At 47.4% G+C, this 13284-nt stretch overlaps 2 protein-coding genes across 3 annotated transcripts in view; one reads left to right on the top strand and one right to left on the bottom strand.

Moving 5' to 3' along the window:
• Window positions 1-389: 389 nt before the first annotated feature.
• Nrgn (neurogranin) lies at window positions 390-9326 on the top strand. The gene is made up of 6 exons (XM_031345110.1): window positions 390-513; window positions 634-727; window positions 1122-1358; window positions 7693-7919; window positions 8103-8120; window positions 8491-9326. The coding sequence occupies exons 3-4, from the start codon at window positions 1344-1346 to the stop codon at window positions 7912-7914; spliced, it is 237 nt and encodes a 78-aa protein (XP_031200970.1). The 5' UTR covers window positions 390-513; window positions 634-727; window positions 1122-1343; the 3' UTR covers window positions 7915-7919; window positions 8103-8120; window positions 8491-9326.
• Window positions 9327-9600: 274 nt separating this feature from the next.
• The window catches only part of Vsig2 (V-set and immunoglobulin domain containing 2), a 4982-nt gene continuing 1298 nt past the window's right edge, over window positions 9601-13284 (bottom strand). For both annotated transcript variants that reach the window (XM_031345108.1, XM_031345109.1), the window contains 4 exons: window positions 12320-12478; window positions 11352-11471; window positions 11096-11240; window positions 9601-9794 (listed from right to left, as the gene is read on the bottom strand). In XM_031345108.1, coding sequence (XP_031200968.1) covers window positions 9662-9794; window positions 11096-11240; window positions 11352-11471; window positions 12320-12478 — 557 coding nt within the window. In that variant the 3' untranslated portion in view covers window positions 9601-9661. The remainder of the gene's footprint in view (window positions 9795-11095; window positions 11241-11351; window positions 11472-12319; window positions 12479-13284) is intronic.

Raw genomic sequence — 13284 nt, 5'->3', positions numbered from 1 at the left:
ATGGAGTGATGACTTCCAGTCATGACTTGGCTAGTGAGTTCACAACAGCTAGATCACCTGCACAAGATCTGCACAAGATTGGGTCCATCAACACTCCCTCATGGAAAGAGGAGTGGCTTATGAAGCCCCACCCCACCCTGAAGATGTATATACAGCTAATAGTTGATGAGGTAGGGAGAGACATTTACTTTAGGGGTGTCGTCACTAGTATGATGCCTGTGATGCTGTAAAGAAGCCCATACCCCATGCTCCTGTAAACAACATTAACAAAATTCAATGGGTTCCTTCCCTTCTCCCCCAAAAAAAGACATGACAGTAAAAGGGATACTTGTGGAAAGAACGGGGCTTATCAGGAGTGGGAGGGGCAAAAGAGGGTAACCAGGTGAACATGATTTAAAGGGCACAAATAGGTCACAATGAAACCAATTATTATGTAGAATCAACGTGTGCCAATACAGTGAAATTTTAAAAAGAAAACACTTAATGCAGACATTGCCAGCGGTGAGAATGCAGGTATTTTTTTTTTTTTTTTTTGTCTATATGTTAGCGAACAGGAGGTTTACAATTTACCTGTGCTTCACAGAGTGTGTGTACACGGCCCTATGTAGTTGTTTTTGCCTATTGTGTCTGCAGCGTCTTTCTGTGGGAAGATAGTCACACTACTCAGCCTGGGAATATATATGGATGCACGAGACTTGGAGCGTCTGTGTCACTATGTGCCCATCATGTAAGCTGTCTATCATCAGCTTTCTCTGTAGCTAGAGTGAGAAGGGCACCTCTTTGCAAAGAGGGGAGATAGAGGGAGTAATGTTTGAGACTCTGGGTTGTGAAAGTACAGGGAGGTGGGTGGGGTGCGTGGTTTTCTATCTATGGGCGGTAGGGCGTGCTGCACCCAGATGTGTTTGTGCCCTGGATGTTGGGGGCCTTGTGCCTACTCCGACGTACATCTGCCTGGCAGTCTGCGATTTAGAAGGCAGGGGGGTTGAATTTGGGAGATGGGGTGTGTAGGAGGAATGGATGGAAGTGTGTAGGCGGAGAGGTTGGGGCACCAAAGCGAGCGAGGCAGAGAGAGTCGAGAGAGGGAGTGGTCCTCGCTTCGGTTCTCCCCGCCCACCCTACAGAAAGTGTCTCCTGATTGGCTTCGAGGCTGAAGGGCTCAGGTTACATTCGCAAGAGTTGCAGAGCGCGGGAGACAGGACCCAAGAGGAGAGAGACTGGTTCTGCAACGATTCTGTACTGGTCCGGGAGTGCCCGACAACCCCCGAGCTGCCACCTAGCATCGTACAGACCCACCTCCGCTCTGCGCCAGGCTCCAACCCAGCCAAGGACCCTCAACACCGGCAATGGACTGCTGCACGGTGAGTCCATACTTGAACTCAGCGTGGTCTGGGGCAAGGGGCGCCCGAGAACCCCTGGGGGTTTGGGGGAGTGAGGGATGGAAGTAGGTGCGGAAGACCTAGGAGCCATGTGAGGAAGGATGGTACTGAGATACTGTATTGGATGGTGGAAGGCGTTTGCCTGATCTGAGCCAAGCCCTGGGGAAAATGCTCCCCAGCTCGCGGGGGCGTCTGAGCGCCCATGGGCCAGATAATCTAGGTTGGATCCGGATCTGAGCAGAGAGCTTTCATGCAGGAAAGCTGCTGCTTAGACGAGAGGTAGAACTTCCCCCACTGAGACACAGGAAAGTTGCTGGTGTGCTAGTCCTTTCCCTCAGTATTTTTTGGCCTCCATACGTTTTCCTATCCCACTGCTGCCGTCGCGGACTGTGGCAAGATCTTCACGATCCTCAGATGATCTTCTAAGCCCTTATGTGGCAAAGGCGGGGAGAATCCACCCTGGTCTTGGTGGTGATGGGCAGCAAAGAGCCTAGCCAGTGTGGTTCTGAAGTGGAGCTGGTTCAGCCCCCAAGATCTCCTTTGGAGGGGGCTGGGTGAGTGACCGTGAGAGGGCCATGTGGGCAAGGGGAGGAAGTGTCTATGTCAGCACCTACAAGGAAACTGGATGCTGCAAGTGACTAACGCCAAAGCAGATCGTGTTAAGGGCTCTTGGGCTCTTGTATGAAGGCATCACAGGACCCGGCTCCTAGCTGGGTAAGGGAGTTGAATGACCCAGACCTATATAAAATGCGTTTACTTATTCTTAGCCTCTGACCTACGGGGAAAAGACGACTCCAAACTCCTAGTGTTTTCTTTCTAAAGACGCCAGAGGTTACTTAACGACAGCAGGAACCCCACCTTTCTCCCACAATGTGCAAAATAAATAAATAAGTTTGGAAGGAAAGAATAGCCTATTTTTTTGGAGAGGTGACATTTCCTGATGTCCAGGTGCCAAGAGGCAGTGAGAACGTAGGAGCAAGCTGTTGCTGACATTTTAACTCTTGTTAAACCAATAACAGCTGCCAGTGTGCCTGATCACCCCAAGTAGGTAGGTCTTTTACAGTTGTACAAACGAGGGTTTAGAAATGTGATTTTTTTTCCAAGTAGGCACCTTTGACAAGTGTGGAGCCCTGTCCTCTCAAAAGACTGCTCTCCAATCCCTCTTTGAAGCATACTGATTCTCATTACCGTAAATGCTCATAGCAGTAAATGTATAGACCAGAAAAAAAAAAAACATAAAAAGAAGCATGCCAATCACATACAGTCCCGCCCTTTGAAGAACACTGACCAGGGCTGAGTCTAAGGAAGCTGTTTGTTATTCTCCAGGGAACAGTTTGTTTGCTTATTTGCTTATTTACTTACTTATTTTTGGTGCTGGGGATTGAACTCTGGACTTTATGACTGCAAATATGTAACTCTGCTTCTGAGCTACACACTGAGCCCAAGAATCTCTTTTTGGCTAGGAAAGGAGAGGGATGGGTCTTCAGTCTCAATTGAGGAGGAGTCCCCTCATCCCCGACAATGTTACATTAAGTAAAAATAAATAAATAAATAAATAAATAAACAAATAAATAAATGGTAGATTATGAGATATGAGTCAACAGGGGAGGAGGGTAACTGCTAGGCAAGAAAGAAAAGGCTGAGAAGCCAAAAAGGTTGGGGAAAGGAATCGGGAGACATGCCAGCTGGGAAGACATGAATGGGTGAAGACTCAAGGAAACCTGAGAAGGATGAAGAGGGCGATATGTGGGGCTCCAGCCTCCAACTCTGTCTCTCTTGGCTAGTGCTAATGAATACCCAGGAAGCCATTGGTGCCTGGCAGGTAAATAGCTACACCACAGATAACTAATACTGATAGATAATAGCTGAAGGTGTGGTTGATGTGTTTGAAATCAGTGTCCCCTAGAGGAAGAGGTACAACCAGGGGTATTGAATATCCAGGGTCCAGGGGCACCTCCACCACTGAGTCCTGATACAGTCTTCTATCTTCATGTCCCAAGTCCACTGAACCAAAAGGCCAGACAATATTAAGCATCAGTCTCATTCTGTGGAGTTGGAGGGAGGCAGAAAGAAGGGAAAGTGAGGCAAGAAGGGTGGAGGACTGGGATAGGGCAGGGCTGCTACCAGGCAGTCCTGTCCTGTAAAGAGAACAATATGCCTCCTATCTTTTCACTCTGGGGTTCTCTTCCGTGACCAACCTACCTGATGTTTGGGAAGAATCTAGTCTTGCCTTATTTGTTTCTTTTCCCTTTTGGTAAGCAAGCTTAGAGAGAAATGAGGAAGAAGAAAACAGATCAGTGTTCTTTTATAAGGGAATGTTTTTTAAAGGAGCTATTATTCAATGTTCCAGTGGCTGATTGACATAGCAAACGTACATGACTTTCCTGCCTTCGTTTAATAGGAAAAGGAAAAGAAATCTGTTTTGATAGCCCACTCTTTTCTCCTTTGTAGTCTAGTTGACTGCATACCAGCTAACAGTCTGGAAGTAGCCACCTGCCCTGAAGCAGGGGGTAAAAAGTACAAATTCTGAAAAGGACCATTTCACTGTTTACTATGCAACCTGGGCGAGTTATAAAATGTCTCTGAGGTTGTTTCTTGACTTCTAAATGGAAATTATGTAGCATAAAATGTCCCAAGTACTCAGCGCGGGTCCTGATATGTAACGGGCAGCTGACAGGCGTAATTTCTTAAAGCTGATCAGATTTGGGGAGCTGAAGGATACTATTCACCTGAACTAAATTCTTCTTGGCCCTGAAGAAAATGAGAGTCTCAGACTCAAAGGAATGTGGCCCTCTATGACTCCTCCTTTTTTGGCAAATGCATTCTTCCATCCCCAGGTATCCCCAGTTCATTCAGAACCCCTCAACACAGACCACCATCAGTCTTGGCTTTAAGAGGAGCAGCTGCCCAAGCACCAAAACCAATGAGGTGTTCTGGGGTTCCAATCCTATTTACCTCCAGTTCTGCCCATAGGCAGCCGTGAGCAGCCATTCTAAGGAATCGCCCAGAGGGACAAGGAGCAGACTCAAGGGAAGAGCAGTACACAGCCTTATGCTTAGCTGTGCTGGGGGTGGCTCTACTTGTCGTGCCAGGTTTCATCCTCTGGATCATCTGTGGTGGGTGGTGATGAGGTCAGGTCTTAGGGTGGTTGGAGAAAAATACCACAACTACCCAAACCACGGCAACCTCTGACCACAGGCAAGACCAAGGAGAGGGCATCTGGAACGGGTTTTTGTACCTGCTGTCCTCTTTCAAAAAGCCACTGCCTGAGGCTATCCCAAAGAGGGAATTGCACTCGGAGAATCAGAAAACCCAAAGGGGTTGACCTGAATTTTATGTGACGTATAAGATGTCAGAAAGAGCCACAGCGCTAAGAAAGACAAGAAGACAGAGGCCTATCTGTCTGCACTCTCTTGGAAACTCCCTGAAATTGTGTTTAAATCCACTGAGAAGCATCTTTGAGCAGAAAATTAAGGAACTCTGAGGCCCAGGAACTGAGGGCAGCTGGGGAAACGTGATGAGGAGGAGTCTTTTGTAAACTTTGCCTTGGGTTTCTGGAATAGAAAGCTATGCTGGCAGGCTGGGCATGGTAGGCTATACCTGTATTCCCAACACTCCCGAGGTAGAGGCAGGAGAACTGTGGGAAGTTCTAACTCAGCCTGGCCTACAGAGCAAGGTGAATGTCAGCCAGGGCTTCAAGATGAGTCCTTGACTCAAAATAAATAAATAAATAAATTTAAGAACTATGCCCCTAGGGCAAACCTGTCAGAGATGGATGACTGAATCCTTCACTCATACCCTGCTCAGATCTGACAATTAGCTGATGGTCAGGATGAGCAGAAGGAAAGCTAACTTAAAATGTGAGATTTTGGCCACCTCATGTAACAAGAGATACCGATACTGTGAGAGCTTTTTTTGGTCAAAAAATAAGGACAAAATCCCTGAACCCATAGGAGGCTGCTTCTAGGCCCTTCTGGCTTCATAGCAACTTCCCCTTCCCAGTCCTTACTGATGCTAGAGTAGTAAGCCTCTGAAATTGATACCATCAGTTTCCAAATCCTTTATTTTTGTTCTGTGGGAGATGGTGGTGGTGGTGGTGGTGGTGGTGGTGTGTTTGAGAGATCTCTTGTAGCCCAGGGTGGCCTCAAACTCCTGATCTCCCTTCCTCAGACTCCAAAAATTCCACAGGACTGAGAGCTCAGAAATCTACCACCATACCTGGCCCCAATCCTTTCTACTCTCACCAAAAGCAGGGTGACAGAGGAACAGAAGCTGGGCATGAAAAGATGCCTGCAGCGTTCGGTAGGAAGAGTCAATAAGAACATGAGTTTAAGGCTTGCTTGGAGTACAAATCACCTTCTGTCTAGGGATGTAGCTCAATGGTAGACATTTGCTAATCATGCACAAGGCCGTAGATTTGATTCCCAGCACTCAGAAATAGCAGGAGTAAAAGTGAGTGAAAGAAAGGGAAAGAAGATGAAAGGAAGGAATCCTGGGCAACAGAGGTGGTTTGGATGATATCACACAATTTTTAATTACAGAAGTATGTTTTAAGAAATGTGTCTGTCATTAGCCAACTTCATAATGGTTCAAACATTGCAGGATATATATGTAAACTAAAATGGCTACAGCATCCATCATTAATATAGTTGGGGACTACCATCATGTATGTGACATGTCATTGGCTAAACGTATTATGGCACATGACATATTATTAGGATAAGCTGTGTAAGATTGCTATGGGACCACTTTAGGCTTATAGCATTGATCATTTTACATCACCTTACTGTTTTACAAGGCAATCATAGCATAGCTACTGTTTGCTGATCAACTAGAGTATGCCAGAAACTTTCATGAAACCCTTCAATTTACTCTTCTTCAGAACCCATAGAGGCAAATATTATCATTGGGGTTTGTTTTTCAAATGGAAGTTGTAAGACTGGAAAAGCTCAGAAAACCTCCCCAAACCACACAGTACTCCTCAAAATACAGCTAAGCTGCTCAGCTGGTTGCATTTCTGTTCTTAGGCATTAAAATAAACTCTAGAACTTGAGAGAACAGAACAAGGTTCAAATCTACCAGCTATTGACAACTGTCTGGGATACCTGGTAGGGCTTTTTTTGTTTTGTTTTTAAGATTTATTTATTGTTTATTTTATATGAGTCTACTGTTGCTGTCTTCAGACACACCAGAAGAGGGCATCGGGTCCCATTACAGATGGTTGTGAGCCACCATGTTATTGCTGGGAATTGAACTTAGAACCTCTGGAAGAGCAGTCAGTGCTCTTAACCACTGAGCCATCTCTTTTTTTTTTTTTTTTTTTTTTTTTTTTTTTTTTTTTTTTTGGTTTTTCAAGACAGGGTTTCTCTGTATAGCTCTGGCTGTCCTGGAGCTCACTCTGCAGACCAGGCTGGCCTTGAACTCAGAGATCCACCTGCCTCTGCCTCCCAAGTGCTAGGATTAAAGGCGTGCGCCACCACTGCCCGGCTTTTTTTGACATTCTTAACTATCAGTTTTCTCAAGGTAAACTCAAGAAAGAATGAAAGAGTACCCCATCTTTATTGTTGAGGAAGAATTAAAATATTTGAAAAACACAGCTCTGGCACCTGAGACTTAAAGGGTAGCCATTGGCCTAGTTCCTTTCTTCTCACGAGGACATGAGGAAAGAACTTCTTGCCTTCTGTTTCCTTTTCAGTTATTGTTTTACCTCTTTGGGGTGTTTGGATCCAACCTGGGAAACAATAGGAGCTAGCAAGCCCAATGGGAACAGCACTTTTGGGCCTCTGGCTGACTCCTTCTCCTGAATTGAGTTCTGGTGCAGTTCTACTCCAGAGAAAACTGCTCTGTAGTAGACATATGTGTTCATTCCCTGAGGAATCCTGTACAAAGAAAGATCTTTCTGAGCTAGCTGCCTGACATCTTCTGAGATCAAAGGGTAGTCACTTCCAGGAGTGCCCGCTGCCTTTTCTCTGCTTGTCCAAACTCAACTTACACCCAACTCTGCAGCCCTCTGAAACTAAAGGCTACTTTCAAATGGGGCTAGCTGGCTTTCTCTTCTCCATCCCCACCATGCACTTCTTCCTGTATCTGCCTGGTCCAGAACCTTCTTGGTGGCTGCTGCCTAGGGCGTGTGCTAGCCCTCAGAGGCTTCCCTCTGTACTCCTTCTGCCTTCCTTGAGGTCCTCCCAATCCTACAGGGCACTAGGCCTATCCCATCCCCTGAGAGTCTGGTCTTAGTCAACCCCATCCCCTCAGTGCCTGGGCCTTATCAACCCCATTCAAAAAAAAAAAAAAAAAATCTGCCCCCCATCCTCAGGAGAGTGCCTGCTCCAAGCCAGACGACGATATTCTAGACATCCCACTGGATGATCCCGGAGCCAACGCCGCTGCAGCCAAAATCCAGGCGAGTTTTCGGGGCCACATGGCGAGGAAGAAGATAAAGAGCGGAGAGTGTGGCCGGAAGGGCCCGGGCCCTGGGGGACCAGGCGGAGCTGGGGGCGCCAGGGGAGGCGCGGGCGGCGGCCCCAGCGGAGACTAGGCCAGGTGAGGCTTGGCTGGAGTGCTTCACAGGCGGGAGGCTCTGGGAGTGGAGAAGGTGGTGAAGGGAGTTAAGGGTGGGGACCTAGAATACCAAGATAAGTGGGTGGGAGAAGGCCAAAGATGCTGATATGCCAAGAGTTAACCTGTTTCTCCCTTCCCTCTCGTCTGCCTCACCTTGGACTGAAGAATTGAACGTTTTAGAAGGTAACCAAAGCGGCAGTTTGTAGGGGAGTATCCTGGGTGGGAGAAATGACCCAGTTCCCTCTTCTCTCTGCTAGCCCTGAACCCCTCCCGGCCAAGCCACTTAACTTTGTAGGCCTCTGGTATGTCCAGATGCCTGAGGCTGCGGCAGGGACACACCTGGACCAACACATACACACAGTCACCCTCATTTGACTGCACAAGCGCGGCCGACGGCCATAAGCACAGGGAGGCTCACTCACGTAGCTGCCCTGGGGCGCACGTCAGCTCAGTGAGGCAGGCAGGGCGGTGGTCTGGGTGACACGCCCAGAAAAGGGAGGGGGAAATGGTACCAGCCGAAGGTAGATTCTCAGACCTTCTTCTCTTTCCTCAGTACCAGAGGAGAGTCGGATGCCGCGTCCCCTTCGCAGTGACAAGACTTCCCTACTGTGTTTGTGAGCCCCTCCTTTCCACCAACCAGCCAGCTTCAGGAGCCCTCCCCTCCTCTCCCTGCCGCGTCCCAGAGACTCCTTCTCCCAGGCTGGCTTCGTCGTGGCGTAGCCAAGTCCGTGCCCTTTTTAGCTCTCCAGTCTAACGTGGTCTCCTTTCGCCTTTTCTCCCCACCCTCGTCCCAAACCCCACACTCCCAAAAATGTCCTTTTGCTTCACGCCCACCTGTCCACGCGCCCAGCATGCAGCTCTGCCTCCGCAGCCTCCGTGCGCTTCGCTGCGCGTACTGCAGAGGGCGCCCAATACGTCGCCCAAGTACTCTTAAAAAGAAAAAAAAAAGAAAAAGAAAAGAAAGAAAACGAAAAGCAACCACCAAGTCCTTTCGTTCTGTGGGCAACGAAAGGGGGCGCCCCGCGTCTTTCCACCCTAACCAAGCTCAACCTCCTAAACCTGGGGCTAGGAAAGAGGGGAAGAGCTTTTCATGGTTATCTGACGATGTCTCTTGCTCTAACGGGAAGTGAAATTCTATCCCACACCTGCCTGTCACCCCCTTTTTTCTTGAGAACGCACCCTGAGAGCAGCCCCTCCCGCTCTCCTTTGTTTATGCAAAAGCCTCCGGACCGCCTGGAGACTCCCGGCAGGAGGAGTCTTCCGCAGCCTTGCCCGGTGATAGCCTCTCCCACATTGGGCTCCTGGGGTTGTGGCTGGAAGGTTTTTAATCTCTGCGTGTGCATGTTACCATACTGGGTTGGAATGTGAACAATAAAGAGGAATGTCTAAGTGTTCAGAGGGGTGCAGGGTGGGGGGCGGGAGGGAATGGGAAGTGAGGGGAGCAGGGTTTGCATAAGGCCACTAAGGAAGCCAAAACAAACCTCATTTAATCAAACCATAACTAAAAAGAGTGGGGGCTATACAAAGACCCCTGGATTGAAGCCTATCCCTTTGACCCAGACGAACTTCCAATTGCAGCGCCATCTCTGGAATTTCAAAATCATTCCCTTATTAATAGTACTCTTTGGACCACAAAGAGGAATTCACCACTAGAAAGGAGAATGAGGTATCATGGTACCTAAAGGCTTTAATTATTAACATTGCCCCCTCACCACCCTCACAAGTCAGACAACCAAAGAGAGTTTGGACTTGGTGGTGGTCACAGTGCTGGCGGTTGGAGACTTCTCCAGGAGCCCTTTGCTAAAATCCGCTCTCATAGAAGCTTGCTCAAAAACTCCAGGAGCCGTGGCATCCTCCCTTTAGGATAAAAGCAAAGTCATACAGAGGCTAGAAACATCCTTTAGACAACTGTCATCCTCTAAGTCGGGGACATTTAAATGTTGCTGTCCTGAGAATCATCTGTGGAACTTTGTTTAAAATGAAGGGAATCCAGGCTGGTCTCCACTGACACACACACACACTTTACCTCGGGAGGCATAGAAATTGGCCTAAATTTGAGTATTTAAACAAGTTCCTGGTGGGTTTGTCTAGTCATCTGAAGGCCACATTTTAAGACATATCCTGGGAGTTGAGATGGCTCAGTGGATAAAGTGCTTCATTTCTAAGCAGGAAGACCTTAAATCCAACCCCAAGAATTATCGTAAAATATGTCAGACACAAGCCTGTAATCTCAGAGCTGGAGAGGTGGAGATCTCTGGGGTTCGCTTGGCATCTAGCTTGCTTGGTCAGCTCCAGATTAGTGAAAAATGACTTCAAAAAGTTGTCCTCTTACTTCCACATGGGTGACAGAGCACACATGCCCTTCCTCACATGTGCAGTATGAACACACAATATTAATAAACTACAATAAGTAAAACTAAGAGAGACAGACTTCCTAGAAAGGCCAGGTTATCCTCTGGCTACATACTCTGTACTCAACCTGCACAAATATATACACACATGTACATTTGTGTACATGCATACACACACAAATGATCAGGTATCGTGGTGCACACCTGTAATTCACATAGGGATTTCTGTGAGTTTGAGACCAGCCTAGTCTACACAGAGAGTTCCAAGCCAGCCAAGGCTACCTAGAGAGACCCTGTCTACGGAAAGAAAGAGAAATATTACATCAATTTCTACATGCAAGACACCAGGCCTTGCAGCTAAATTTTCAAGTATATAACAAAGTAAGATTTGGCCTTTTGTATTTGCCCCATCCAGAATAATGAATCTCAAGACAATGAAACTCCTGACATCCACCATCTACTTCCCCATTACCTCTATGTGATATATATATATATATATATATACATATATATATACATATACATATATATACCTAAATGCATTAGGTAAGTGATATATATTTAAATGCATTAAGTGAGATAGCACACACACATACACACCATACAACACACACACACACACACACACACGACAGTCTGTCAAACTGAGCCATCCTTATGAATCAATCTCTCCTTCCTGTGCCAGGACTAAGCAGGAACTCCACCCCACGTAAAGGCTTTTAATGACATCAGCTTGAAGTCTGAAGACATCCACTTGGAGCCCGATCTTTCATTTCCTTCCGCACCACCCCCAGCTCTCCTGCTCACCGAAGGTCACTACCCCCATATGTCTCCTTGGGCTCCTTTTTCCTCTCTTTCTGGAACCTGATCAGGCAGAATGCAGCGACTGACAGGAGTAGCACACCCAGCAGTACCCCAATCAGAGTCCCAGCCACTCGGCCTTCAGATGAGTCTAGGGAGACAGGACACTCAAAGAGTTGTAGGAGTTTTTGCCCACCTTCAGATAACATATAATCTCCCCCAAGCCAAGCCTTTGGCCAGTCCTCTACTCAGCATCCCCTACCAGTCACGGAGAAGTTCAGCTCACAGGAGGCACTGCCCATCTGGTTGCTGGCCACACATCTGTAGGTGCCAGAGGAGGTCAGGGAGAGATTGGTGAGAATGAGCTGGCCAGACACTTCATCTAGAGAGTGAAAAGGACGTGTGCTACCATGTGTTCAACTCACAATTAGCCCATTCTACCACCACGAAAGCTCAATGCATTTAGTCCTTAAAAACAATCTAAGAAAGGGTTAACTTCATCTGATTGGTCAGAATCCTGGCTCAGAAAGAAAGTAATTTGCGAAGACCCAGGGAGGAACTCCAAAGTCACTGCAATAAGTGTGCCCTTGTTGCCTTCTCGAGGAGGAACTGCATATCCAGGAGGTGATAATGGATGGTGGAGCACTTACTGGATGAGCTCAGATCCTGGGTGGCAGCGAAAAGTCTTAATAACTAAACATTCATCCTCTAGAATAGATCTAAGCTGAGCCAACTGCTTTTCTGAACTCTACTTCTGCCTCAGAAGGCAGAGAACACATCAGGAAATGATCTAGGGGAGGAGATTTGCTGGATAAAGTGGTTTACTGGGACTGTAACTACACAAGGAAACAAGGCATCTGGGTCCAACAAAAGGGAGCTAAGCCTTCTAGATACATATCTCTGAAGAAACTCACCAAGTGTTTGAACCAGTCCAAGCTACTCTAGTTGTCTCTCTAGGAAGTTTGGAAGAAACCTGTAACCCTTAACAAATCTACAATAAGTAGACAAGTAGGAAGTGCGAGAGTGTTCCCTGCCCTCTACTTTCTTCCATGCTATTCGGAAGATATTTAGCTTGAGTAGTATTTCCCAAGCACCACAGGAAGACAGACAAGGTAGCATCATACAAGAAAGGAGGAGGGAAAGGGCCTTAATCATAACAGATGTGGGGAATGGGTATAGAGACCAGATCTTAAGTCTCCAGTCCAGTCTTCCCAATACCCTAACTCTTACCTTGAACCATGCTACCTGGAGGAGGTGTAGGAGAAGATCCAAGACGTACCCAGTTGTACACTGGCTTGGGTGCTCCCTCAGAGGAGCGGCATCTCAGTGCAGCGGAACCTCCCACAGAGGTTTGCCCACTCTGGCTGCATAAGGGATGACTAGGGGGCACTGCAAAGACCACAGAGGAACCTCAGTAATTCTCTAACGCCAGATCTATTGAGTTCAACATTTCCTTTTTCAATTCCTCTGCCAAATAGTGGTCTATCACTCAAGTGATTTCCACTGCTGGGAATTCTGAGTCCTAAAAAGGTCTTCCTCATGCTGAGCACAAGCACATTGTTAATATAATGTCAATGAACTGGTTTCACTTCTTGGCATCTGGGCCCACAGAGAGAAATTATAAATTCTCCTCCACGTGAAGGCCCTTCAGATATTTGAATGCATGGGTCATGGACCTCATCTGGGTCCTTTGTTTTTCCGTATAAACATCCCTGTCCGCCTTTCAAACATCTTGCTCAGCTTTGAACAAGCTCTAATTTATGGTGAGGTGGGAGCTCAGAGCACAATGTAGTACTCAGTTATTGAGGCTTTGTTTCTCTGATGGCCACTTCCCTTCTCTGTCACTGACATTAGGAGGGACAGAATCCAAATCTGAGCTACCAGTAGGGAGGTTCCTGAATGATGGAGCTAGTGAACTTAGTGAACTCAACTCTCTCTCCCTCTCCCTCTCCCTCTCCCTCTCCCTCTCCCTCTCCCTCTCCCTCTCCCTCTCTCTCTCTCTCTCTCCTCTCTCCTCCCTCTCCTCTCTCCTCCCTCTCCTCTCTCCTCCCTCTCCTCTCTCTCTCCTCACACTTAGATACTAGGCCATAAGGTAGATAATGTGGAGTGGAGTTGTATGACAGATTTTTTTTCTTGAGGCTCTCAATGCAGCTGTGTGCTTGGACTCCATATCAAGACTAGAGGTGGGGGGGGGG

This window comes from Mastomys coucha, unplaced genomic scaffold (genome assembly GCF_008632895.1).
Source record: "Mastomys coucha isolate ucsf_1 unplaced genomic scaffold, UCSF_Mcou_1 pScaffold23, whole genome shotgun sequence".
NCBI lineage: Eukaryota > Metazoa > Chordata > Mammalia > Rodentia > Muridae > Mastomys > Mastomys coucha.
The sequence above is the reverse complement of the archived record's forward strand: the minus strand, read 5'-3'. Positions and strand labels throughout refer to the sequence as shown.